This window comes from Cavia porcellus, unplaced genomic scaffold, assembly GCF_034190915.1.
Source record: "Cavia porcellus strain 051 isolate PalLab524CR breed Dunkin Hartley unplaced genomic scaffold, mCavPor4.1 scaffold_23, whole genome shotgun sequence".
Taxonomy (NCBI): Eukaryota; Metazoa; Chordata; class Mammalia; order Rodentia; family Caviidae; genus Cavia; species Cavia porcellus.
In genome coordinates this window covers 35,221,685-35,247,625 of record NW_026947506.1, presented here as the reverse complement: position 1 = coordinate 35,247,625, position 25,941 = coordinate 35,221,685, and the positions used below count along the sequence as shown (strand labels likewise).

The window sequence follows — 25,941 nt, the reverse complement described above, 5'->3', positions numbered from 1 at the left end:
GGAGATTCCAGGCATGTACCACCCCACCCAGCTTGGGAAAAAATGATTTTTGAAGAGTGTGAGAAAATTGAGGGGGATGCACAGTTCTGTTTCTTGATCATGGTGGGTGGAGTAGTTACACAGGCATATGCTTTTCTCCAAGCTCATAAGGCTGTGAGTTCAAAGGATACATTTTACCATATATAAATTACATTTTTGTTTTTAAAAAAATCTCTTAAAATACCATTTCCCCTAGCTGGAGTTCTGTTAGTTACTAAGAAATGGCAAAATAAAATACAAAATAAAAAAGATTAAATGAAATCACGTCGAGGGTATGCATTTGAAGGTACTCAAGGCTGAGAATTCCTAAATTGTTCCTTTCTTCAAGCTCACACTGCAAATGCTTCATTGGAAATTTGAACAAAGCTCTGAAAGACAGCTAGTGAGTGCGGGAAAGAGGGCCTTGGAAATCAGGACCTACATGTTGATCATGACCACCCCTTACTGGGATGGGGGTGGAGTGAAGTCATTGTGTAATGAGTGCAGACACATTTTTGAGATGAAGAAAATGTCCTGCAACATGTTGAGGTCCTGGTTATGCAACATTGTAAATGGACTAAATGCAGGGGAATGCTTCACTCTGAAATGGTTACTTTTATGTTAATTTTACCTCCATTGTAAATAACTGGATTGTGAAACTAAAAACAAGTGGAAACATTTTTACTTTTTCTCTCTGAAGTAGCTACACAGTTTCCACAGGCTATAGATAAGGAAGGAGCTAAAAGAAGTCAATCAACTAGGGAAGGTACACTGCTGTGTAAATGACAGAGCCAGGACCAGAATTCAAATTTTGGGCTTCAGAGCCAAGACTATACAGCAGCCAAGTGGCTTCCTTGGCTGGGAGAGGATCTGTTGAGTGGTCAGGGCCAGCTCTGCTCTAGAGGTGCCCACAGTGGTGAAGGTCTTCTCCTCTATGCTCCTTCAAGTCATGCTCAGCTGGCCCCACTGCCTCACCTTTGGTGCTCCCCACTTACCCCCTGTACAAGGTGTGACCTCCCCCAGGCTGACCACAGCTTGGCTCAGCCAGCACCCACCTCTCACATGCAAGGCAAGTGCTCTCCTACTGAGCTGCACCCCTAGCTTCTGTTTGTATTTCAGTTAAAAGTATTTCCAGGTCCCCCACCAGCTACAACAGCTTCTGCTTTCATAACCAGGATTGCAGCAGAGGAACACTAGAAATCACCATGACTTGGGCAAGAGAGAGACTAAGAATTCTCAGTTTCTGCTGACAGGGACAACTTGAAGACCCTAACAACTCCTGCGCTCCTGTTGCTATGAGCACCATTAGGGTAAAGGGGTGGTGCTGCCAATTGGAGACACCACAACCTTTCCAGGAAAGGAGAATGGGCAGAGTGCCCCACTAATGATGCACCCATTGCTCAGACTTATACAGTTCTGAACACGGCTCTGCGGTACTTGTCTCAGTGTCCTGGAGGCCCTGTGGGGTAACAGAGTGTTAGGAAGCAGGTCTGGATGCCAAGGCTACCACCCAGCAGCCAGGTGACCTTGGGCTGGTCCTCCAGCCTCTGAAAGTCTCTAAGCTTTGGCCACTGAGCCACTGCACCTCACTCCACACCCCAGTCCCACCAAACCTGCTCTGCCTCCTGCTTTACCCTGAAGGGCCCACATGCTGTGGGGCTACATTTCCAATGAAAAGGCAAGGGGACTCTGGGCCAGTCCCATGTGGTTCCCCAGGTGGGCCAAGGTGGGGTACAGCTGCACCCTGGTTGAGGGACTCTCAGAACCCTTCTATTCCATGTGCTAAGGATTAACCTGGGGGTGTGGATGGGAAGCTGGGGGCCTCCAGGAAAGAGCCTATGTACCCAAGAACTGAAAGAACACACAGAACAGTTGCAGTGGGTAAAATATTTGTGTCCTCCCAAACTCGTCTGTTGAAACAATTTCAAATTAATAGCATTCAGAGGGAGCCCCAGGGTAGTCAGGTTAGTAGGGTGTGGCCCTCACGAATGGGATTAGTGTCCCCTAAAAGCAGTGAAGACACAGCATGGAGTCAGCAGCCTGCAAGCCAGAAGCAGATCCTGCCTGAGCCCATTCAGGTCAGTACCCTGATTTCAGACCTCCCACTTCCAAGCTGAGAGAAACCAGTGTCTGCAGTCTGTAAGCCACCCAGCCATGGTATTTTCTTGTAACAGCTGAATAGACTATGCCACTAACTCACGCAAAAGCAAGGGAAGAATGAGCTAGTGTGGGATGTGGGTCTCCAGTCTTCTGTGGTAAGATGATCTGTTCTTGGAAGGAACCTCCATCTCCTGCCACTTGATCCCCACTCTCAACACCGGGGCTCACCTCCTTGCATACCTCCAAATTGGGGAGCTCACTCCCCACCTCCCACCTATGGCTGCTCAGGCTCCACAGGCCTAATGGCTGGAGTGCTGCCCCCCCACCCCCCACTGCCCCATCCAGCATCCTCCCAGAGCAGACCATGGATGAGGGTTGGTCCTGGAACAGCATCTTTAATGATGGTGACCCCAGAAAAGCATGGGCTTCCTGGGAGGGTCCATGGTCAAGGCTGGCCGTCCATGGTGCCATTCTCTGAGAGGTGAAGTGGTCCTGGGGTGGTGTGTGCGCTGCCCAGATGAGTTCCAGCCACAGCCCATCTTGCCCATCCTGGCCCCCTGTGTGCCTGCTGCGCCAGCCACCAACTACCTTGGTCTCTTAGTGGTGCCACCAAGTCGTCTGTGGGGCTTGCTGGGAGGCAGTGGGCTGTGGTGTTGGCCTCTGCTATCTGCGGACCCTGGGGCAGAAAGGAGACCTGTCTTGGGCCAGGCAGACTCAAGCAAAGCCAGCACCCCAGCGGAGACACCTGGCCTTGGACTCCACAGCTACAGGCCCTCCCTCTTCCAGCCCCTGTGAACTGGCTGACTGGGTCCTCAGGGCCTTTCCTTGCCTTCCTCTAGGTCTGGAATGGATTTAAGTGCTCTGGCGCTGCCAGGCTGTTCCTCAGGGCTCTTCTGAAGCCACAGGCACTCTCTAGTGGCTGCACCCAGCAGCTCGGCCAGATGCAATAGGACAGGGGTCTGGAAGTCAGGGGTCTCTCCAGCTCTGTCCCTGCACCCCTCCCAGGTCCTGCCTGGCCCATGACTGCACACAGGGGCTTACAGAGTATGAATCTCAGGCTTGCAGATCTGCTGCTTTCCCTCCAGCCCTGGCTTTGCCCCATTCCAAAGCCTTGTAGGGCAGGAGCTGCAGAATGGCAAAGGGCAAGCTGCAGTGACACTGACCTTGGATGTCCTGGGGCAGGAGAGGTCCCCGGCTGGGGCCTGCACTGCTCTGCCACATGGGGCTGGGAAAGGTGAAGCTGATTTCAGGAATGCGCAGCGTAGCTTCATCTACACAGCAAGACCAGAGACAGGGGAAAGTTATTTTTAGGATCACGCAATGAGTGGCAGAAAAAAATTAAAATCTATGAGTGCTGAGCTCCTTACCTAATTCCTTCAGTGGCTTCCCCCACCCCTGGAGGTTTATTTATTCTATTTCACTCGTTGATTTATCCATGCACTTGGGTTTTTGAGACAGGGTATCGCTAAGTCAGCAGGCTTGCTTCACATTCATGATCCTCCTGCCTCAGCCTCCTGAGTGCTAGGATTTCAGGCACCTGGCTAAAAGGTTATGTTTTAGGTAAACTCCTGTAGTGTTTTTTTCAGTCTCTCCCAACCCTACTCCTAGTTGATTTTTCCTTCTCCAACACCAACTAAACTTTTTTCTTCCATCCCTGCTTGCTCTCAGCTGCTCATTTCATGGCCATAAAGAGGACTTTTTGGCTTTACCAAACATCTGAAAACAGAAAGAAAGCTAGGGGCCAAGCATGGTGGCACATGCTTGTAATCTCTGCCCTTTGAAAGGCTGAGACAAGAGGATCACAAATTCAAACTCGGGCTGGGGAATTTAGCTTCAAAAAATAAAAATGACTGGGGATAAAATTCAGTTCAAAGACCCTGAGTTCAATCCCAGTACTGGTGGTGGGAGGAGAACATTTATTTATTTACCTATTTTGGTTTTTGAGACAGGGTCCTGCTATTTGTTTAGGCTGTCCTTAAACTCACTATTAGTTCAGGCCGGCATCTAACTCATGGCAATCCTCCTGCCTCAGCCTCTCAAGTTCTGGCATCACCACATCCCAGAGCATCCATATTTAAAGCCAGCAATGGGTGAGTGTGGTAGGGAGGCATGTGGGTCTCTCCCATCCGAGCTGAGTACCCTCTTCCTCTGCTCAGTGGTCACCCCACAGAGAGGCCTTCCAGCTGCTCAAACTCTAGTCGCACTTTTCCTGCACTCCAGCCTCCTGCCTGGCCTTGCTCCACTCCCAGCATACCTGTCCTGCAGGCCTTGGATGAGGCTGATCTCGGCTTCACGGGGAGATGCATGCTCAGCTCTGCAGGGAAGGAGTCTCTGGTCCCCTCCAACCCCTCTAAGTCTTCACTGTACCATAGAGGTACATAGAGGGAAGGCCCTGGGTCATCTGCTTGCCATGCTGCTGACACCCAGGATGACCCTGAGGAGGTTACTGCCCCCTCCAGCCTGGGCACATGGTACGTGCTCAGTAAGGGGGAGCTTTTGCCAGGGAAGCAGCTGTGCGAGCTGATGTACCCCATGATCTGTGGGGACGACTGCCTCACAGGTTTCCTTTCCATCTGCAGGAACTGGCACTTATATAAATGGAACAAAAGTGAATTACAGAAGTTTCACAAAAGTGAAAAACAGAACATGTAGCCACACTATGTTTCAATATGGGCTCTCTCTGTGACAGGTGGTGTGGGAATCTTCTGCAGGTGACCACTGGTCCTGCTGTGACCTTCTGACTACCTGGACATGGCTGGTGTCCTGATGTGGGGATGGTGGCAAAAGTCCACAGAGGACATCATTCTCGGTGGCTACTGCAACATGGTGGCACATGCAGGTTTTTATTTATAATTTGGATCTATATGGCAAAATGTTCACAATGAGCATTCACTTTTTTCCTTCTTTTTGTAATACTGGGGATTGAACCCAGGGCATTTGCACTGAACTACATCCCCAGCCCTCTTTGTATTTTTAAAAAATATATATTTTTTGAGACAGGATCTTAGTCACTAAGCTGTCTAGGCTGGGTTCAAACTTGCAGTCCTCCTGCCTCAGCCTCTCAGGGTGCTACAGTTACCAGCTTGGACCACCATGCCCGGTTCTCTTTTTGTATTACTCATACCTAAGGGGTCACCATTTGGACCTGCCCTGAACACACCCTCAGGGCAGGGAGTGTGGTCTGTACTGAGGTAGCTGACTCTGGGCAGGACATCAGTCACCAGCCTGAGCTCCACTGTCACTCCCAGCAAACCAGCAGCAAAGCTGGGTGCCCCTCAAGCGCCCTTCTTCACGATGCCAGCAGCCTCAGCTAACTTACTGTGCTAAGAAGACTTGAGGTCAGTCACAGAAAGGCACAGACAGGTGATAACCGCCCGGACCAATGATTGCGAACCTTTCAGAGTGTTTACTGATATAAACACCCCCACGGTGGCACGCATGCCATAGCTTTGCCACCACTGGCCTAGACTACAACATGTTTCAAATTCACAATCAAAAGAAGGAGCAATGCTGTGTTTAAGTGTTGGACACCCATAATCCCAGAACTCTGGGAAGCTGAGGCAGAAGAGTTGCAAGTTTGAGCCCAGCCCTGGCAACTTTGTGACTTAGCAACCCCTGTCTCAAAATAAAAATAAAGAGGAATGAGGTGTAGCTCAGTGCAAAGGCCCTGGATTCAATTAAAAAAAAAAAGACACAGCAAAGAACATGGGGGTCAGGGATGGAGCTCAGCAGCACAGGGCCTGCCTGGCAAGAGTGAGGCCCTGAGTTCAACTGCCGGTACCCAGGGGAAAAAAGAGAAAAGAACATGCTGGCTTCTTTCCCCAGTCCCAGACCTGTGTGGAAACCGAGGGTGGGTTTTATCTTGGAGGCCACAGGAACAGCTGGGAGAAAGCTCTTTCCTGGTGACTTTGATGGCTGGAAGTGTCCAAGGGGCAGCTGACTCCCAGCCAAATGCTCCACAGAGAGGGGAGGTTTCTCCATCACCTGCGGGGAGAGCACACAGCCGGGCAGGTGTGAGCAGGCATGCGAGAGGAGTGAAAGGTTAAGGTCACGCTCTGAAGAAGGGCTCGGTGTGTTCCGGGTGAGTGGATGAGTTCCTGCCGGCCCTCTCTCCAGTTCCCAGGGATGAGTAAATGAATGACACTCTGGCTGTGATTCCCTCCTCCCCTCAAATCCTCCTAATGGAAGGAACTCCCATCGAACCCCAGTGTGATGGTTAATGGTGCGTAAATCCACTGGGCCACAGTGAACCCAGGGACCTGGCTAACCAGTGTTCTGGGTTTGTCTGGGCAGTGTTTTGGGATGAGCATAAAGTTAAACAGCAGACACCCTCCATCATGTGGGTGGGCCTCATCCAATCAGGTGAAAGTCTGAACACAACAGCAAGGCAGGCTTTCCCTCAAACAGGACAGAACCCTCCTGCCTGCTGGCCTTCCAGCTGGACCCCGGGCTTCTTCTGCCTTGAACTAAAACCTCGCCTCTCCTGGGTCTCCAGCTGCTGCCTCAGCCTTGGATCTGGGGACCTGCTGGACTCCATGAGCCACTTCCTGGTGACTGATGTCTCTCTTTCTCTCTGTGTGTCTATATGGACACAGAGGGTTTTTGTTTTTGTTACATTTTTAGATATGCATAGTGATCACATTCATTACTGGGAGTTTATACCTGTACGTGACGTATCTTGCTTCTTCTTTTCCCATTCCCCTCCCCTCCCTTCAGCCCTCATCCCCTCCGCATCTACACAACCTTGTTTTCCGTTTTTTTCTCCTCTATTCTCTTTTTCCCTTGTCCCTTCCTTCCTTTCCCCCTCGTCCCGCCCATTTGAACCTTTTCTCCTCATTCTCAGTCTCCATTACAAATTTTGGTCCTTATTCATTCTTGCGGTTTCTCACACCAGAGAAAACCACGCAGTTCTGTCTCTCAGGAGAGCGCTGACCACAGGCCGCCCTGCAGCCCTTGCTGCTGCCTCCTCTCAGTCCTGCTGAACAAGGCAGCGGCTCCTTCCATTCCTGAGCCCGTGGGCACCCCATGCCCCACCCTATGGGGCTCTGGTTGGCAGAAGCAGGACCACACCCTGCCACACTCTAGCTACTGGCCTTGCACCCACTTGTGCATTCACCAGGAGAGCAGGGAGAAGGAACCCTGCCAAGGGAGACCAACTCCCTGGGAGCCCTGGGACCCACAGACAGGTTCACACCCTGCTCCTCAGACCTGCCCTCTCAGGTGTGTTTGCGGACATGCTAGGCAGGCTCTCAACGCTGAGCCTTGCTGTGGGTCACATCATGCAGTATCCCAAGCAAGCAATTCAAAGAGGAGACTATGATCCTACAGGGTGTTGGTCAAGTAAAAAAATTGAGGCTCCTGCGTGGCCACTGAAAGGGAAACAGAAATCCTCAAGGTGGCCAGAGTCTGCAGCCGTCTGCAGTCATTGGTCTGGAGAGTCATCTCTCTCTGAGATGAGAAAGGGGGCCTGGGCGGTAGGCCCTGTACTGGGCTCGGCAAGGGAAAGAGAGATGGTGGGATCAGCACCTAACAACCCAGCTCTCACTGGTTATTTACTAGGTTCTGGAATCAAGTAATGTGTTTTTCCTTAAGTTAAAAATACAAACACTGAGCCAGGGGTGGTGGTGCATTCCTGTAATCCTAGCACTGGGGAGGCTAGGGCAAGATAATCATTGCAAATTTGAGATAACCCTGGGCTACAAAGTGAGCCCAAAGCCAGCCTGAATTGAATATTGAGACCTTGTCTCAAAAAGACAAAAAACAAAAATAAAAACAAACAAACCCAAAACCCCAAATACTGGCTGGGTATAGTTGCAAAAATCTGTAATCCCTGGACTCTGAGAAGCCGAGGCAGGAGGATTGCAAGTGCAAGCCCAGCATGGACAACTTACTGAGACCCTGTCTCAAAAACTGAAAAGGGATGGGGATGTTGCACAATGCAGACCCTGAGTTCAATTCCCAGTGCTGCAAAGAACTAAATGTAAACTAAATACTGGCTGGGAAGGCAGGTTAGTGGAAGAGTGCTTACCTAGCATGTAGGGCCCTAAGTTCCATTCTCAGCACCAAAAGAAACAAAACCACATGAATATTTACAACATCATATTAGGGGAGAAGCAAACATCTTACAGTACTGCATGGGGATTCTAACTGCGTGGAGCCTGAGAAGCCTGAGAAGCAGACCTGGTGGAGGCCCCCAGCCTGCCCACCCCACCTGGCTCCACTCCAGCAACCAGGCAAGAGGTGCTGTGCTGACGGCCACCTACCAGTTGCATGCTGCGGGTGACTGAGGGCGACTGTTTCCTCGTAGCCTTCCTTTCCATGGAGCGGTCCCTGCTGGGGCTGGCAGGCAGCCACCTCTTCTCTGCAGGGCTGGGGTTTGGGGTAGCACTGGGCTTTGGGTCTCTGGAGTCCAGAGCTGCCTCCTCCAGGAGGTGGCAGGAAGAGTGGCTGCTACTGCTCTCCCTGTCCTGTGCTTTGGAGCGCCGGCTGGCTGCAATGCGGGCAATGCTCTTGGTGCCCAGGGCCATTTCCTTGAGGGCCTGGGCACTCAGGGCTGGGCTGCCAGCCTCCCCGATCAGCCAGGGTGTGCCCGACTCCAGACCAGCTGAGGGGCTCAGCTTGGAGATAAGGCTCTTCATGGTCAGGGTGCTTGGCTTCTGCTGGGAATCAGCACCAGAGGGGAAGGTTAGTGTCACTGGCTATCACTATGTTGCCAGAGAATCTCTGTTTTCTGGAGCAGACTCAAAGACAGTGACTTGAGACCAGGGTCAAGGCACCCAGGGTCATCCCTGGGCCAAAGTTTCTCCTGACCAGAGTCCCCGGTCCTGTGCATGGCAGAGTTGCCCCATAGCTGCCTGTGCAAGGGGTTTCCTCGCTGGTGGTCAGCAGCTGGAAAGTCTACAGCCTGCTCATTTATCCTGAGGAAGCGAGAAGAGCACTAACAGCTTCTTTCTTTTAAAAAATGGTGCCACGACTCAAACCCACAGACTCACACACATCAGGCAAGTACTTCTCCATGGGCTATGCCCAGCCCGGCCTGTGGGCTTCCTTATGATAGTTCATAGGACAGGACCAGTGACCAATTCAGGGGTACCCATGGCCTCTTCCTTCCCCAAGCCCACCCATTTGTCATCCTGCTTCCCTAAAGGACCTGTCCCACCCTGGTCCCCATGCAAAGGAAGACTGTGTGCTTGGTGGAGGAGGACAGGTGGACACACACCACATGGGAGTAGAGAGTGAGACACAAAATTCCAGTGCAGGTAAAGCAGCAGGACTCAAGGCTTTGAGTGACAGGGAAGTCAGAAGGGGACAGCACGGGGGGGGGGGGTTGCTCAGCAGCAGAGCACTGTGGGGGTATCACTGAGTTTGTTGGGACAAGCAGTGAGCCAGCTGATGTTCTTCAAGAGAAGTACAGAGGAATGAACAGCATTTCTCCTTTAGGCTACTGAACCAGTTTTGTTTTTTTTTTTTTTTTTTTTTTTTTGGTTTGGCACCATGCTGAGGCTCCAGGATCCCTCATTTTATGGTGAAGAAATAGACTCAGAGGTGTGAGGTAGGTTGCCCACCGTCACAACACAGCAAGGGTTAGCATCAGGATTTGAGTCCAGGTCCATCTATGTGCTGAGCCTCAAAGTGCTCACACCTGCGAGAGGAGAAGGTCAGGAGGAGGCCACTGGAACCTACGAGGGGCTTTTAACTCATGCACTCACCTGCTCCTTTCAAATAAAATACTCACCGCGTGCTGGTGGCCGCTACCATTGTGGGGCCTCCGGGACAGCCCTCCTTCTGGAAGCCCTCGCCCACCCATGCATGCAGCTCTGACAGGTGGGGTGTGAGGCCCCCTGGGACAGGACAGGCATACCAACCTCAAGCAGGGGAGGAGTCAGCAGGGTGCGAAGCTGTGGTGGAGGGAGGAGAGAATCCTGCCGGCCCAGCTTTCTGGATGGCGTGGCTTTCGATGACTTGTTACCATCCCTGCAGATGAAGCAGAGTGCCCAGCAGGGATACTATCAGGGCTTGGCACCTTTGATCAAAGCCTGAATCTGGACTTCTGTACCACCCCAGCCACAAAGGTTGTACCCCACTTTGGGGCAGGGCAGTGGCCTCAGTCATGTTGCTGATCCTCTATCATGGCCAGGCCAGTGCTGAGAGCCAAGGGTCCCTGGTCGAGGAGGCCCTGCCCCACCTCTCCATTAGTGGGGTCATGAGCCCAGTGGGTAAGGGATGTAAGCACAGCCCCTGAGTGCTGTGGTCCCTACACCCAGAGGGCTAGAGTATGAGCAGGAAGAGCCCTCCACAGACCAGAAGGCTACCAGCCTCAGGGCAAGTGCTCTGCAATCTTCTTGTTATATTGGTGAGGTAACTCCTGGTGGCCCCTGGAGAGACCCAGGTTAGGACCAGTTGGGGCTGAAGACTGAGCTAGCAACACACTCACACAGTGTAATGCAGGACCAGAGGCTGACTCCATACACGCTAGCCCCTCAGCTGCAGACACAGTGTCCCTGTGCCCCACGCACAGCTGGAGGGAGCTCAGCCCGGGGTCTGACCACATCCAGGCTGTGGCTGCAGGCCCAGCTCTGGACAGGGAGGCCAAGATGGCCTCCTTCCAGGGAGAGAGGTAGGGCTGGGCTGACCCAGTGGTCCTGCAGCCCCTCCTGAACACTGTGTTCTCAGGGCCGAGCCAACAGTGTTCCCATACGTGGGATGCCAGTGGCAAAGCGGCATCCAGCCCAGACCAGAGCAGGGGCACTTGTTCACATGCACGTGTGTGTACATGACACACGACACATGGACACAGACACGCACTGTACACAGGACATGTGTTGGGACCCAGAAAATGAGACTCCTACTGAAGGCATCAAAAGCAAGGTCCCTCTGACCTTCCCCTGCCCTCCTGTGTCTTGTCATTCTTCCCCACAGCACAGATCCTCCTGAGTAGCTGGGATTATAGGCATGCACCACCACCAGGGAAGATTTTGTTGGAGGGAAGCACTGGGGATCGAACTCAGGACCTTCACACTGAGCTACCTCCCTAGTGCTTTTTGTTTGAGACAGGATCTTATTGGGTAGTTCAGGTTGGCCTTGAACTCACAGTAATCCTCTTGCGTGCTGGGATTACAGTCATGTGCTCCTGTGCCCAGCTCATGTTATTCTTAAAATAATTCTGCAGGAAGGGGATGTTAGAGTCTCTTCACCAAAGAGGAAGGTTCTGGGAGGTCCTTGGTCCCCAAGCCAGCCCCGCCTAGCTTACCTATCTCTCTCCAAAAGCAGCAGGAGGAGCTCAGATTGGAGGCCACAAGGGAGACTTTTCCTGTCCTCGTGCTGGGCTTGGCTGGCCTCCGGCAGAGGTGATGTGTTCACAACAGAAGCATCCTGGGAGCAGACAGACAAGGCCAGCAAGGCCAGCAGGGCCCAGGTAAGATGACACCAAGAAGAGGGTCTCTGAGGGGTCATGGGCAGGTCACTGCCCTCCCTGGTACCACCATTCAGTAGGGAGGCCAGCGAGGCAGCTCCCTCACTGGAGCCCCTGCCACGGAGACAGAGGGAAGTGCTGTGCTCAGGGGGCCTCCAGGGACCATCACATGGCCTGATCCTTGGGCAGACGTGGGGCACAGAGGGACACCTTATAGTCAGAGCCTGGAAGTCTGCAGGTCCTCGAAAGGCTAGTCATGAAACTACTGTACAAGCCAGCAATTTCACTTCTGGTCTCTACCCCAAAGAATGGAAAGGAGGCTCTCAAAAGAGATATAGGGGGTGATTGAAAAATACACTGAAGGTTTAATTATCAAAAGATTCACCACATTAAAAGACACGTTGCCATTAATCACGCTCAAAAATACCCTCCCTCGCTCTGAACACTCTTATCCCGTCAGAGTTGCAACTTTTTGAAGCAGTTCCTTTCTTGTGGGTATTGTGGGGGCTGCCTCCATGTCCTGCACTGAGTCAGATGCTTCCTTTCCTGGTCATGTTGACTTAGGAGAAGAGCAGGAAGTTGCATGGTGTCGGAATAAAGTGACGAGGATGAGCTATCATGCTTTTGACAGAAATTACCATAAATGTTTTGAACCAACCTGGGACATAGAGGCAGCCATGAAAAGATATTCTGAAAGAAGACTTCCAGAACTGCTTCTGAAAGTGGCGAGAACAGAGAGAAAAGTCTGTTTGAAGACGGGGGATCTGGGTAAGGTGGCGCATGCCTATAAACCCAGCGCTTGGGAGGCTGAGGCAAGAGGATCTCAGAGAGCTCAAGACCAGCCTGAGCTATCCAGGGAGACTCTGTCTATAAAACAAAACAAAAGATAATAAATAAAAGAAAGAGAGGAAGTATTTTGAGGGGAATTAATGGTTGTGTGTCTCATACTATAATAACTTTTCTTAAATTTTAATTTAAACTCACTGTATGCTTTGATCATACCTCATATCTGCACACTGGTGTGCAGGGGGTTAGACTCACCTGCAGTGAGCTGGCCATCCTGGAGTGCAGCAGCAGCAAGCGGTCCAGCGTGCCCTCCCCCAGCTCCCGGAAGTATAGACGGTACTGCCTCTCCAGGGCCTCTGGCACCTGGACGCCACTGTCTGAGGAGCCAGGGAAGCAGGGGTTAGAGCGGGGTCAGGACACCCTCCCACACACAAACCAGGCAAGTGGCCACCACTTGTTAAAAAGCAGCACCACTGCTTTGAGAAGGCAAGAACTCCTGCCTCATAGAGGAGGCTTTTCTGATGTTCTCCTATTTTTTTCATTCATTTTGACTTTAAAAACATTTTGTCAATGCTGGCATTTGTACCCAGGGCCTCACACATGCTAGGCAAGTGGTCTGCTACTAAGCTATACACACAACCCAGGCTTAAGATTTGTCTATTGTTCACGTATTGCCTTTGAATCATAAAATATCATTGGTGATTCTAATAATGGGCAAATAAAATTTAATTAAAAGTTAAAGGACCACTCCTTACAACTCCAAAAGAACTGAAAACAAGTTTTTAAGAAGACTTGCCAGGCAAATTTTTTATAATCCCAGCAACACTTGGGAGGCTGAGGCAGGAGGATCACTACCTGGGCTACCTAGTGAGTTCAAGGCCAGCCTGAACTGTGTAGCAAAGACTCTGTCTGGAAAAAAAAAAAAAAAAGAATTGTAAGCAAATGTTCTTAGCAACATTATTCAGAATCACCAAAAGATAAAAACACCCAGAAGCACCTGAACAGACAACGGAGAAGCAAGATGGCCTATCCACATAGTGCAGGGCAACTCAGCCTGAGAAGGAATGAGGTTCCCACACCGGCTGCGACATGAAAGAGTCTAAAAAATATTTAACTAAGGGAAAGAAGTCAAGCGCAAAACATCACGCGTTGAACGGCTCCATTTCTGTGAAGTGTCCAGGACAGGTAAATGCAAGAGACAGAATGTGGGCTGGGGGCTTTCAGAGCCTGGGGTGGGGACAGTGGGGAGCCACTGTGAACGGGGTGGAGCTTCTGGGCCACTGGGTGCTGTGGGACCAGACAGAGGAGGTGGCTGTCTGTGGTGGGGAGACACGTGAGAGGCCCCTGAGTTGATCGCTTTAAAATGTGCAAAATGGTGAATTACGTAATTTTAAATGTTTTTATAAGCATTACTCATTTTACAAAATACTCAGTTTGAATGTGGTAACTTCGTACATACGACATGGTTTGACTGTAGCCACGCCCACTGCCCTCCCTCCACCCCGCCCCCCTTTTTATCCCCTCCTCTTGTCTGGTCAGGGTCCTGCTCCTAGTTCACGGTCCTGCTCCTAGTTCACGCCATCTTTCTCTCTTTGATTCCACACATTAGGGGAAACGTGGTACTTGTCTTTCTGGGTCTGGGTTGTTCTACTTAAGGCACTGATCTCCAGTTTCCTCCACTGCCCTGCAGATGACATAATCCTGTTCTTTATTTTATTTGGTTTTATAAAGTAACATTTACTGTAAACACCAGACTAGATTTGAACTTACTACGTAGCCCCAAGACGGCCTAGAACTCTTGGTGATCCTCCTGTCTCATCCTTCCACACACTTGGATTACAGATATGTACCACCATGCCTGGCGTGTTACTTTCCTTACCCATTCATCTGTTGATAGGCACCAAGGCTAGTTCTAGGGTACCACAGTAAACATGGGTATGCCGGTGTCTCTAGAGTATGATGACTTTAATCTGAGAGGAATACGCCAACGAGAAATATAGCTAGGTCAAAGGGTAGCACTGTTTGTAGTTTTTGAGGAACCTCCATGCTGATTTCCATAGTGACGGTACTAGTTTACATTCCTACCAGCAGGGGGCAGACGTCTTTCCCCCACATCCCCCCACCATGCTGCGTTTTTGTGTTCACAGGGGGAGCCTTTCTGACTGACACGAGGTGGACCCTCAGTGCAGTTTTCATTCGCATTTCCCTCATGTTGTGTAAGTCTCAGCGAAACCATTAAAGGAGGAAATTAAACAGCAGCCCAGTTATAGCTCTGACACAACTTGATCGCATATAGGCAGGCGGTGGATTATAGAGAATGGGAATCTGTTTTCCTTTCCATTCTTTACTGCATATAGGCAGGGGGTGGATTATAGAGAATGGGAATCTGTTTTCCTTTCCATTCTTTACTGCATATAGGCAGGGGGTGGATTATAGAGAATGGGAATCTGTTTTCCTTTCCATTCTTTACTGCTGCTATACATTTTTAATGCCTTTCTCAGCCAGGCACAGTGGTGCACAAATGGAATCCCAGCACCCTGAGAAGCTAACGCAGGAGGCTCACAAGTTCGGTCCCAGCCTGAGCAGTTCAGCAAGGCTCAAAAAATGTAAAAAAGGCTGGAAAAGGGCTAGGTCCAGTGTAGGCCTGGAGTTCAGCCCCAGTACAAAACAAATAAAACCCTGAGTAGACTGGGTGATTTTTGGTTTACGGACATTAAGGGGACAACAGGCAAGGCTAAGATACAGTCAGCAAATCGGTATTATATCAGTGTTGGTATCCTGTCCTCACGTAAAAAAATACACTTGCTTTTAGAAAATATCCCCTAATGTATTTAAGGGTTAAAAACATGGCTTAGGAGAGAAACAGAGAAAGAAAAAAAGAAAGAAAGAAGGAAAGAGAGAAAGGTGAAAGTGAGAATGTTACTACATGCGAGTCTGAATGGATTCTCTGTACTATTCTTGAAACTTTCCTGTAAGTCTGAAATTGTGTCAAAACAAAAGCTAAAAAAGGACCTGGGTTGGGCCAGTGATTTAACTTGTGGCGTATGCGCCTTCCTGGTAAGCACAAGGTCATGAGTTTGATCCCCAGTACCAAAAAAAAAAAGGAGCTGGGTGTTATGGTGTCCACCTGCACTCCCTGCTCCCTGCTGCTGTGGGAGGCTGAGGCAGGACTGCAAGTTCAAGCCTAGCCGGGGGAAACTAGTAATTCAGCATAAATCTGTATTAGCTTTTTTAAAAAGTAGGGAGGTGATGAGGATGTGTCACAGTCCTAGGTTCAATACTCAGGTCTCTCTGTCTCTGTCTGTGTCTCTCTCCCTGTCACACGCACACACACACATGCACACACACACACACACACACACACACACACACACACACACATGCACACATGCAAGAGAGAGGCAGATCTCACTCATCCTTACAGAACCACGCCCAGATGAGTGAGAACACAGCCCTGGTGGGTGTGCAGCACAGTCTGAGGATGTCAGGCTTCTGCCCAGCTGCTCTGTCACTGCACAGGCCATCTGAGAGGACACAGGGAGCTGCCCACAGCCGGCCTGGCCAGAAAGCAAAAAGGCTGAGGTCTACTCCATGCCACAGGGGACTATGCAGTGCTGTTTGTTTGTTTTGTGGTACTGGACCAAAGGGCACTCTACCATGGTGCGACATCCCCATCCCTCTTTCAATTTTTCCTCTCAGACAAATTCTCACTAAGTTGCTAAGTTGTCCAGGGGAGACTTGAACTTGTGCTCCTCCTGCAGAGGGCTGGGATTACAGGTGTGCCTGTCTTTCTTTTCTTTTGCAGCTGTTTTCTAGCCCCAGGTACAGCCTCCACTTTCTACACAATAACAACATAAGCCAGAGTATCCAGCAGGCTGGTCTCACCCTGCATCAACTGCCACTGGCCCCGGATGAGCTGCTCGCAGAGCCGCCGGTGCTGGTGGCAGTGCTGGATCACCAAGTCTTTCTGGCACAGCAGGGTCTTGCAGCGCAGGCTGTCGGCCCTCAGTTCCGTGTTCTCCACCTCCAGCTCATGGGCCCTGCACAGTAGCCGCAGCACCTCTCGCTGGTCCTCACTGGTCACCTGTGCAGGCAGGAGCGTCTCCATCTTTGAAGCCTTCTGCCTAGCAAGGGCAAGCCGCTGCTCCAGGCCAGCCTGGAGGGAGACCAGGACTCAGAGGATGCAGGCCAATACATGCTTGTTAAGGGACAGGTCTGAACACACATAGGTATGAATAGACTCAAATGCACCAAAGGTCAAGTGATTACAAACATTAAACACACCTCCAAACCCCTTCTCAGTAACCCTCAATTAGTACTTCATTAGATCACACATCCGGCCTGCTCAAGCTGACACTGTAAAGTAACCACCACACCACACAACTGTCCAGGCTGCCTCCTGGGCCCAAGCTGCCTTGAGGGCCTAGAATCTGGGCCCCAGGAATGAGTCAGATGATGGCTTTGAGCACACTGAGAAAGTTTCCAGCACACTGACAAGGCCAACGCCTTCTTGATCTGTGATCTGTAAGGAGAGAGGATTGGCTCAGCGCCCCCATCATGATCTTGCTCCCCAGTCTTCCACACAGCCTCGTGCCAGCTCCTCTGACTCTCTGGCTGAACAAACAGCTCGCTAGCATCCATCATGAGGACTATGTCACCATGCAGAACTGCAGAAAGTGGGGCTCCTGACTGTGTCACACAGTGAGCTCCTTCATCTTTTTATTTTAAGACAGGGTCTTGCCGCATTGCCCAGACTGGCCTCAAACTTGAGATGCCCCTGCCTCATCCTCCTAGGGAGCTGGGATTACAGGCCTGCACCACTACGCCTGGCCTCCTCCATCTTTAGATCCCCAGAGCCCGACATGGCACTGGACACTTACAGCACTGATTCGTTTATAACTAACTTTTCCATTAGCAGACCCATGAGCCCTAGACCATCCATATCAGCATCTATATCCAGATCTTCAGGTCACGGTTTCTTGCTGGTACACAGCACAAGCTTAAGCAAAAGAAATTTTTCTTCTTTTTAAATGTCAGAAGAAAAACATAAAGGTCAGAGGAAATCAGATTTTTAAGTTTGAACTGAAATTGCATAATCTCCAAATTGCTACAGCAGATGTAATAATCTGAAGACACCCTTGGTTTGGTTACATAGCTTTTAAGTGAAATAAGTGCCTCTTGCATTTAACAACCTGACATCATCAGACAGTTTGTGCCTTTGCCTGGAAATGCAGCCGCAAGCGTGTAAGTAAGGGTACAGCAGCATCAGGCTCCCTGGCATCACCCCGAAGTCTCCACCACGTGGCAGCTCAGCCATTTTCTTAATGAGACTATTAAGTAACCAGTTATTACATAAACAGCTCACGTAAATAAGTAGCTCTTCTCGAGATGCAAAATTGTGAGGACTTCCTTCTCTAGAAAGGAGGTTGGACACAGCTTTCGTCTGGCCCCAGGTCTGCCTATGACCTGCTTAACCAGAATCTGGCAAAGACTAAACAGATGCTCCTGGAATCACTTTGCGAACTGGAAAGTGAAGGAGCTGAAGGTTTTGCCATTCCAGGCTCCAGCCACAGAAGGTGAGGTGTGCAGGGGTCTCAGTGGACCGACGGTGCCACCCTTGCCCCATTTCCACACACTGGTCCTCAGACCCCTGGGGGAGCCATGACTGCACACTGTGGGCCCCAAGCACTAGGTCAGACGCAGGTCAGGCCTCAGCCAATGGCCTCTTGTTCTCTGGGGCTTTGGGACAATTTACCCAGTATCTCTGAGGCTCCATTTTCTCATCTAGAAAGTGGTCCTGCCTGCCCCCTCCCCATGCACAGAGGGTGATCACAAAGGATCACCTATGCTTGTTCAATAAGCCCCACCCCCTCACTGGACCATGCTGGCCCCTCCCCCTGACCTTGAGGGCTGAGGTTTTCTGATGCTCTGCTAGCAGTAAGTTGACTTCTTCTGTGGTCACAGCCACCTCCTGCGGCTCTTCGGGCACGTCCTCCCCATCAGTGCCTGCCAGCTCCTCATCTTTTTCCAGCTCACTCTGGTCCCTCTGCATGTGGAGGTCGCTCTTCCCCTGCTCCCAGCTGTGGCCACAACAGGGGGTCAAACTGCAAGCCTTGTTCAGAGCTGGGGGTCCTGGTACCTCCAGTCTCAGGAACCCCCACCTTTTATTCCCCTGCAACACTGGGGCTTGAACCCAGGGCCTTCACATTGAGCTATATTCCCAGGTCTTTATATTTTTTATTTTTATTTTATTTTGAGAACAGGGTCTCTCACTAAGTCACTATGTTGCCCATGTTGGGCTCAAACTTGCAACCACCCTGCCTCAGCCTCTCAGAGGGCTGGGATTATAGGCAGGGACCACCACTCCCAGTTCCAGGCCCCTTCTTGACCCCAGATGGTCTCCTTAAAGGTTTGGATGTAAAAGGGGCACAGAATTGGGTCTTATGAGCTGCTCTCCCCTCCCTCTCTCATACATATATGTTATATAATACATATAAATACCTCAGTTCACGAATGCTTCTGTTTGCAAACAATTCAGTTTGCCAACAAAAGCATTTGACAAAACTCTGCCTTTGTTTGCAAATTCCTCATGGAATGACAAATACAACCACAGCCATCTTCCCAACACAAACACAAATGCAGCCATTTTCCCCAAAATTGTAAAATAAATTAAGTTGGTAAACCAAGGTACCACTGTATCACTGTATATATAACTATATATATAAATTATATATAACTATGTACTATAAACTATATATAAATATAAACTCTACATATATATAAACTATACCTATATCTATATTTACATCTATATGTTAGTCTTCCCCAGCCACAGCCTCTCCTATCTACATGTGCCCTATTGCACCCTGTTTCCTTACTGTAGACTAGGACAATGACAGGACACAGTCCAGGGCTCTGAGAATAACTGCAGCTCCCCAGGCCCTGCAGAGAGGGTGCCGGTGAATCCACACACATGGGTACCACGGGGGAAAGCAGTGGTAAGGGGGCCAGAATGGAAGGGACCAGGTTGTGAGTGCACTTTTAAAATTTGAACTCCCCTAAGTAAGTCTTGTGCTGTTTGAATAACTGAAGAGAAAAAAAAGAGAAAAAAGGAAAAAAGGAAAAGAAAGTGAAAGGAAGGAGAAGCAGGGTCACTGTGGCTAGAACTTGGGAACTGGGAGCAGGGGGTGAAGGAGAAGAAATCGGTAAACCACATAAACAGGTGGTCGTGTGTCCTGGGTCATTCAGGGCTGTTTCAGGGCCCACCTGCTGTTCTGGAGCAACAGTTGACAGTGCCCTGTCACCCCCAAGGGCAGCCTGGTGTGGATGACATATGTGATACGGTCTCTCCATCTCTTGCAGAGAGGAACAGGGGACAGAGTGTGAAGGGAGAAGGAGCTGTGGCCTAGGGGATGAGTAGTGGTGGGCAAACCCACCCCTCTGAGCCTTACTGTCCTCTTCCATGAACACTGTTGATCCAACTGGCTCTGGACTCCAGCTGCGACAGACCAGAAGGAGGCAGAAGCCTCCTCATCTGGCTCAGCTTAATCACAGCAGCAGAGGAGCTAGGGAATGGGGACAGGAGTCCTGCTTTGACCCACAGAGAACAGAGGTGGCCAGACAGAGCAAGAACAGGGGCTCCCTTATGGCCTCTGCAGGGACACTCACTCCGCAATGGTCAGCAGGTGGCGGTACAGGTCCACATGCAGTTCAAGGTTGGTGTTCTCCAGCTCCACCAGGCTGTGCCGCATCTCCATCTGCTCCTTAAAGGCCCCGATTAGCTGTGCCCGGATCTTGTTCATCTGCAAGTGGCTCTCCTCTTCTGCACCATGGGGGCCAACCGTGACTGTGGGCAGGATGGGATGCTATGCCAGGAGCAGGACCAGCTAAGCTCAGGTTGAACCCCATAGTCACTCACTCAAGTGAGGTCTGGTTCATGGCAGGACTTGGCACCCATGTGTGGATGGATGAAAGATGAAAGGATGGATGGATTATGAATTGATGGTGGGTGGGTGGATGTATAGATAGATGGAAGGATGAATGGATGAGTGGTGGGAGAAGGGTGGGTGAGTGCATGGATGGGTGGATAGAAGAATGGATGCATGAATGAGTAGATGGATGGATGGATGGATGGATAAGTGAGTGAAAGGATGAACAGATGAATGGATGAGTGGATGAATGGAGAATGGAGGGAAGGAAAATAGATGGGTAAGTGGGTGTGTGGATGGATGAATGAATGAGTGGATGGATAGATGAATGGGTGGGTGGATGGATGGATGGATGGATGGGTGAGTGGGTGGAGCTGTGACCTAGGAGATGCATAATGGTGGGCACACCCACATCTCTGAGCCTTACTGTCCTCTTCCATGAACACTGTTGATCCAACTGGCTCTGGACTCTAGCTGTGACAGACCAGAAGGAGGCAGAAGCCTCCTCATCTGGCTTGGCTTAACCTCAGCAGCAGAGGAGCTAGGGATTGGGGATAGGAGTGCTGCTTTGACCCACAGAGAACAGAGGTGGCCAGACAGAGCAAGAACAGGGGCTCCCTTATGGCCTCTGCAGGGACACAGATGGATGCATGTGTGCACCTGTAGATGGATGGAGGGTAGGTGGGAGGATATTTGTGTGAATGGATGCATGTGTAGGTGGGTGGATCAGCAGACGAATGCATAGGTAAGTAGATGGATGGGACTGGTGGATAAATGAGTAGATGATGCAGATGGATTCAAACCCTCTCTTTGTCTGGTTTGGGGCCAGGACGCCTGTATTTGAGTCTCAACACCGCCCAGAGGGTGAGGTTGGGCTGGCCACATCAGCTCAGACCTCAGCTTCTCAGGGAAATCCTGCCACAGCATCACCAGAGTCTGCCGCCTGCTCTGACAATAGCCTTGCTTCTCTGTCACAGTTCTCTGCATGTCTGTAATGAGGAACATCTAGTGAGAAGTACTTCACATCTGCCTTTCCTGCTGGACTGTGAGCTGCTCCACAGAGCTGGAGTAAGTTCACAGTCTATTTCTTGTGGTAAATTCCTAACAGTTGACCAGTAATTAATCAATGGCTTTTTATTTTTGCTATGCTGGAAATCAACTCCAAACCTTGTCATGCATGCTGGCCAACCCTCCCACCCCAGGAAGGAGCTCTCTCTGGGCCTGCTGTTTCTCATCTAGTGCCTGACTTGAGGGCAGTGGACATGAGCTGCCCCTTCTCTCTACACAGCAAGCAGCCTAGATTGAGGAAATAAACTGTGGCATGTCTGGATGAGTGAGTCACCACCCACCATTAAAATAAGGTTTTGAAATACTTTAGAATTTTAGTTTTATATTGTTTACTTTTTATGTTTTATTCCCTACAATGAAGATGAAAGAGTTGAAAATAAATTTATTTATTTTATTCTACTTTCTTTTCTTTTTTTGCAGTGTTAGAATCTAGCCAGGGCCTTCTAAGTGTTACACAAGTGCTGTTTCACTGAGCTACACCCCAGCCCTTGAAAAGAGTTTTATAGTTCTATAGTTTTATAGTACAGTTTTTGTTCTCTAAGATTAAACTGAAAAAATAAAAAGAAACCAAGAAAAAAAACCCAAGGTTTTGAGCTAGATTTGGTGGCATACAACAAAAAGCCCAGCCACTCAGGGGATCCCAAATTTAATGTCAGCCCGGGCAACTTAGCAAGACTGCATCTCAACATGAAATGAAGAAGTCCAGGGGTGTAGCTCAGGACTAGGGTGCTTGCCTGGTATTTATGAGGCCTTGGGGTCAAACTCTAGCACTGCAAAAAATCAAGTTTTCAGGGAACATTTGGAAGCCCCACTTCTTGGTTTTTTTGGTACCAGAATCAAACTCACAGCCTCATGCTTGCCAGGCAGGCACTTGTGTCCCTGAACTAGATCCCTGGCTCACACACATCTTGTTAATCACCCAATGACCTAATGCAGTAAATTCTCTGCAACACCCCACTTCTCACCCCACTGAACCCTCCAAGTACCCAATAATCCAGCCTGTTACCAACCAAAACACATCCCCTTTGAGTTCCTTTCTCCTCTGGCTCCAAAAAGCAACCTTAACTTCTAGGTTGATCAGAGAAATACAGTACCCAAGGGCTCAGGAGGCCATGGTAAGAATGCCCAAGTACCCACCCTAGGACTGAGACCAGCATACTGGGACATACCCTCCTGTGTGACAGAGGCTGAGGTGGGGCCAACATGCAGAGAGATGGTCCCAGACATGAGGCCAGGGGGAAAGCAAGTGGAGAACAGTATCTGGGTGCAGTGGCCACCCCTGCAGTTCAGTTTCTTGGAAGCCTAAAGTAGGAGGATCTCTCCTGTCCTGGGAAGCCCAGGAAGCCCAGCCTGGATAACACAGTGAGACCCTATCGGAAATACGATCACAAATAAAAGGTATACAGGAGGATTATGCAGGTCACATGCAAACACTATACCATTTTATATGCACTTGAGCACCCAACGACTTGGGTATCCTGGGGGTTCCTGGAACTGATGCCCCTTGGACAGTTAAGTTCAATAGTATTTACACAAGTACCGTGGAGATATATTTTTCTTACAATAAAACATGAAGAATCCAAAGAACCCCTTGATCATCTGATCACCCCTCCCCACCTGTAGCAACAGTTCTCTGGGAGGAGCACCTCCCGCACCCTTCCCTGTGTGGCTATGAATGCAGGCCTGTACCTAGAGGTGGGTGAGGTTCTGTGGGTTGTTCAAATAAACAGCGCCAGATTGCCACTACTCCTCCCCCACTGGCTTCTGCCACCCCTGGCGTGTATCTGAGGACTTCGTCTGTCTGCACAGTGGCCCCAGCTGGCCCTCAGCCTCAGCTGCAAGGCATTTGGGGCTCTCTTGACCTGGAATCACTCTCTGGTTACAGATGCTCAGAATGGACCAGCAGGAGGAACCAAGCCCACACTCAACCCTACCTTGAACATCTGGGATGCCAGGTTCGCTTTTGTTCTTCTCTTGCTTCTCAATCTTTGATTTGAGATGCTCGATCTCCCTGCGCAGGTCCGAAATGACGTCTGTGTACTGTGCGATGCGGTAGGAGACGTTCAGCAGGTTGCGCTTGACCTGGTAGAGAAGACAAAGGCCAAGGATGGACCCAGAGGAGCTGGGTGTTGGAGCTGGTGTGTGAATGTGTTTATGTTGTAAACTCCAAATCGATGCTGTTCGACCTTAAAAAGGAAGTTGTGGTGATGCATACCTGTAATCCCAGCATTCTGGGAAGCTGAGGCAGGAGAACTTCAGGTGCAGGTCCAGCCTGGGCAACTTAGTGACTTAGTGAGAGCTTGTCTCAAAACAAAATTTTAAGGGTTGAGGGTGTCAGTCAGGGTGAAGGCTCTGAGTTGAATCCCAAGTACCTTCCCACTCCCTGGTACACACACACACACACACACACACACACACACACACACACACACACCGTGGGGTAACTCAATCAAACCGTGATCAAGAATATCAGGCTCCATGAAACCAGCCAGGTGAAAAGGGCAAATTGTGTGGGATTCTGCTTAAATGGGGTCCCAACGCTCATCAAATCCATGGAGACAGAAAGCAGAATTGTGGTGCCAGCCATGGTGGTATGTGCCTGTAATCCCAGCACTCAGGAGGCGTTGTGAGTTCGAGATCAGCCTGGGCTACAAAGTGAGCTCAAGGCAGCCTGAACTGCAAAAACACAAAAAAAAAAAAAAAAAAAAAAAAAAAAAAGAAAGAAAGCAGCACTGTGGGAGCAGGGCTGGGAGGGGCTGGGAAGTGGGATTTTAAAGTCAGTTTGGGAAGAGAGGAGGTTTCATGGATAGGTGATGGTGTTGGCTGTAGACCAATGCGAATGTGCTTAATAGCATTGCTCAGTGCACTTAAAATGCCTAAAATGATACATTTTATGCTACATATATTTTATCACAGTAAAACAGTCAAGTAGTCCATGGAGAATTATTGAAAAATCCTCCTACCAGCTGTCCCTCCTGTCATTTTGATGTGTGTCTTTCTAGGTTCTCCTGAGCAGCTCTGTACACATCTCTATCTAGAAAGACACAAAGTCTGTGTCTTAATTGTTAGGAGGGGCGGTGTCCAGGCTATAGATTATTAAAAAAATTTTTTGAGCTTGCTGTGTAGCCCAGGCTGGCTTCCAATTCCTGAGTTTTAGTGACTGTCCTGCCTCAGCCTCCTGAGTAGTTGGACTGCAGGTGCACATCACCGTGCTAGTTCACAGCTCCTGTTCCTCTACTTGCCTTCTCCCCAGCCCCACATCTGGAGACCATATGTATGCACACTGGCCCCACCTCACTCTCTGTCACATAGGAGGGTGCGTCCTGGCTTGCTGGTCCCAGCCCCTGGGTGGACCCTTGGGGTATTCTGGAGCTTCTGGCTGCAGCCTCCTGGGCACCCGACTGCTGTTTATCTCTGGCGGATGTGGAGGGTAATAGGCTGGCTCCTGGAATGTGTGCGCTGTGAGCTCAGCAGCAGGTAGGTGTGCAGTGGCCTCTGACTGTGCACCATACACGCATCCCGTGGTCTCAGCTTCTGGGTCACCTCCTTGACCTGAGGCCCCCTCTGGCCTCCTCTGATCACAAGGCTTCTAAATCAGTCTTTGCTGCTTCTCTCTAGCAGCCCAGTGTTCTCCTCCCGTGCACTGTCCACTGTGTAAGTACCAGAAAGCAGTGTCTCCTCTCTGCCCTCAAGCTGCCCCTCTGTGCTTTAGCTGCTGGTGCTCAGCTCAGAGCTGGGCCCTAGGAGGGGCACAAGAGTCCACATATCTAATCCAGCATTCCAGGAGACTGAAGCAGGAGAATCACAAGTTCCAGCTCAGGCTGGACAATGGAGTAACTTATCAAGACCCTGGACCAAAAAAGAGCTGGGGATGTAGCTTAGTGTGAAGGACCTAGGTTCAATCCCTATTACTGAAAAAAAAATTAAACAACTCCTATCAGCCTCTGACCGCTTGCTATGTGCCGCCTCTATACTAAGCTGCAACACGCACCATCTCACAGAATTCTCAGACTGAGTCGGAGCCTTTGGACTGAAAGAAAGTGTAGACAAAGAGCACAGTGGTTGCACAGGGCCTCTGGCTCCCACTGAGAGCTGCAGGAGGTGGGAGAAGTTGTTTTTTCCCTCCCTGTAAAGCGGGGAGGATAACAGGATCCACTGCTGACAGCTGCTGTGAGAATGAAATGGATTAAACCACACGTGGACTTTACAGCCTTGCCTGCCACACAGTAAGAGGTGACCGTGACCCTGCTCCAGGCCTGGGAATGTGATCTTGTTGGGAAAATGGTCTTTGTGGATGTAATGAAGGGCCACAAAATGAGAACATTCTAGATGAGGGTGGTCCCCAATCCAAAGCCAAGTCCTTATTCAAGAAGAGATGAAAGAAACAGAGAGAAGAGTGACAGTGACATATGCATCTAATCCTAGCACTCTGGGAGGCTGCGGCAGGCTGATCACCAGTTCCCGCCCAGCCTGAGCACCTTACCCTTGTCTTGATGTTCTTGGCCCTGTACGCGTAGAGCAGTGTAGTCCGTGACTCTTCAAAGCTGCTGCTGGCTGGGCTGATGTGGGCAATCATCACCGTGTGGCTGTTCCCTCCCAGGGCATCCTACTTGGGTAGAATCACTGAGC

General features: G+C 50.2%; 1 protein-coding gene across 5 annotated transcripts in view; it reads right to left on the bottom strand.

The window, feature by feature from the left end:
* Nucleotides 1–1,890: 1,890 nt before the first annotated feature.
* The window catches only part of LOC100720704 (kinesin-like protein KIF19), a 37,275-nt gene continuing 13,224 nt past the window's right edge, over nucleotides 1,891–25,941 (bottom strand). For 2 of the 5 annotated variants that reach the window (XM_013152789.3, XM_063234117.1), the window contains 12 exons: nucleotides 25,796–25,918; nucleotides 23,247–23,394; nucleotides 19,985–20,162; nucleotides 18,219–18,396; nucleotides 16,202–16,472; nucleotides 12,572–12,693; nucleotides 11,369–11,490; nucleotides 9,984–10,092; nucleotides 8,382–8,777; nucleotides 5,952–6,102; nucleotides 3,282–3,389; nucleotides 1,891–2,794 (listed from right to left, as the gene is read on the bottom strand). In XM_013152789.3, coding sequence (XP_013008243.1) covers nucleotides 2,703–2,794; nucleotides 3,282–3,389; nucleotides 5,952–6,102; nucleotides 8,382–8,777; nucleotides 9,984–10,092; nucleotides 11,369–11,490; nucleotides 12,572–12,693; nucleotides 16,202–16,472; nucleotides 18,219–18,396; nucleotides 19,985–20,162; nucleotides 23,247–23,394; nucleotides 25,796–25,918 — 1,998 coding nt within the window. In that variant the 3' untranslated portion in view covers nucleotides 1,891–2,702. Of the gene's footprint in view, nucleotides 2,795–3,281; nucleotides 3,390–5,951; nucleotides 6,103–8,381; nucleotides 8,778–9,983; nucleotides 10,093–11,368; nucleotides 11,491–12,571; nucleotides 12,694–16,201; nucleotides 16,473–18,218; nucleotides 18,397–19,984; nucleotides 20,163–23,246; nucleotides 23,395–25,795; nucleotides 25,919–25,941 lie in introns of those variants that run through there. The other 3 variants (XM_013152790.3, XM_013152792.3, XM_063234118.1) reach the window with 3 other exon arrangements.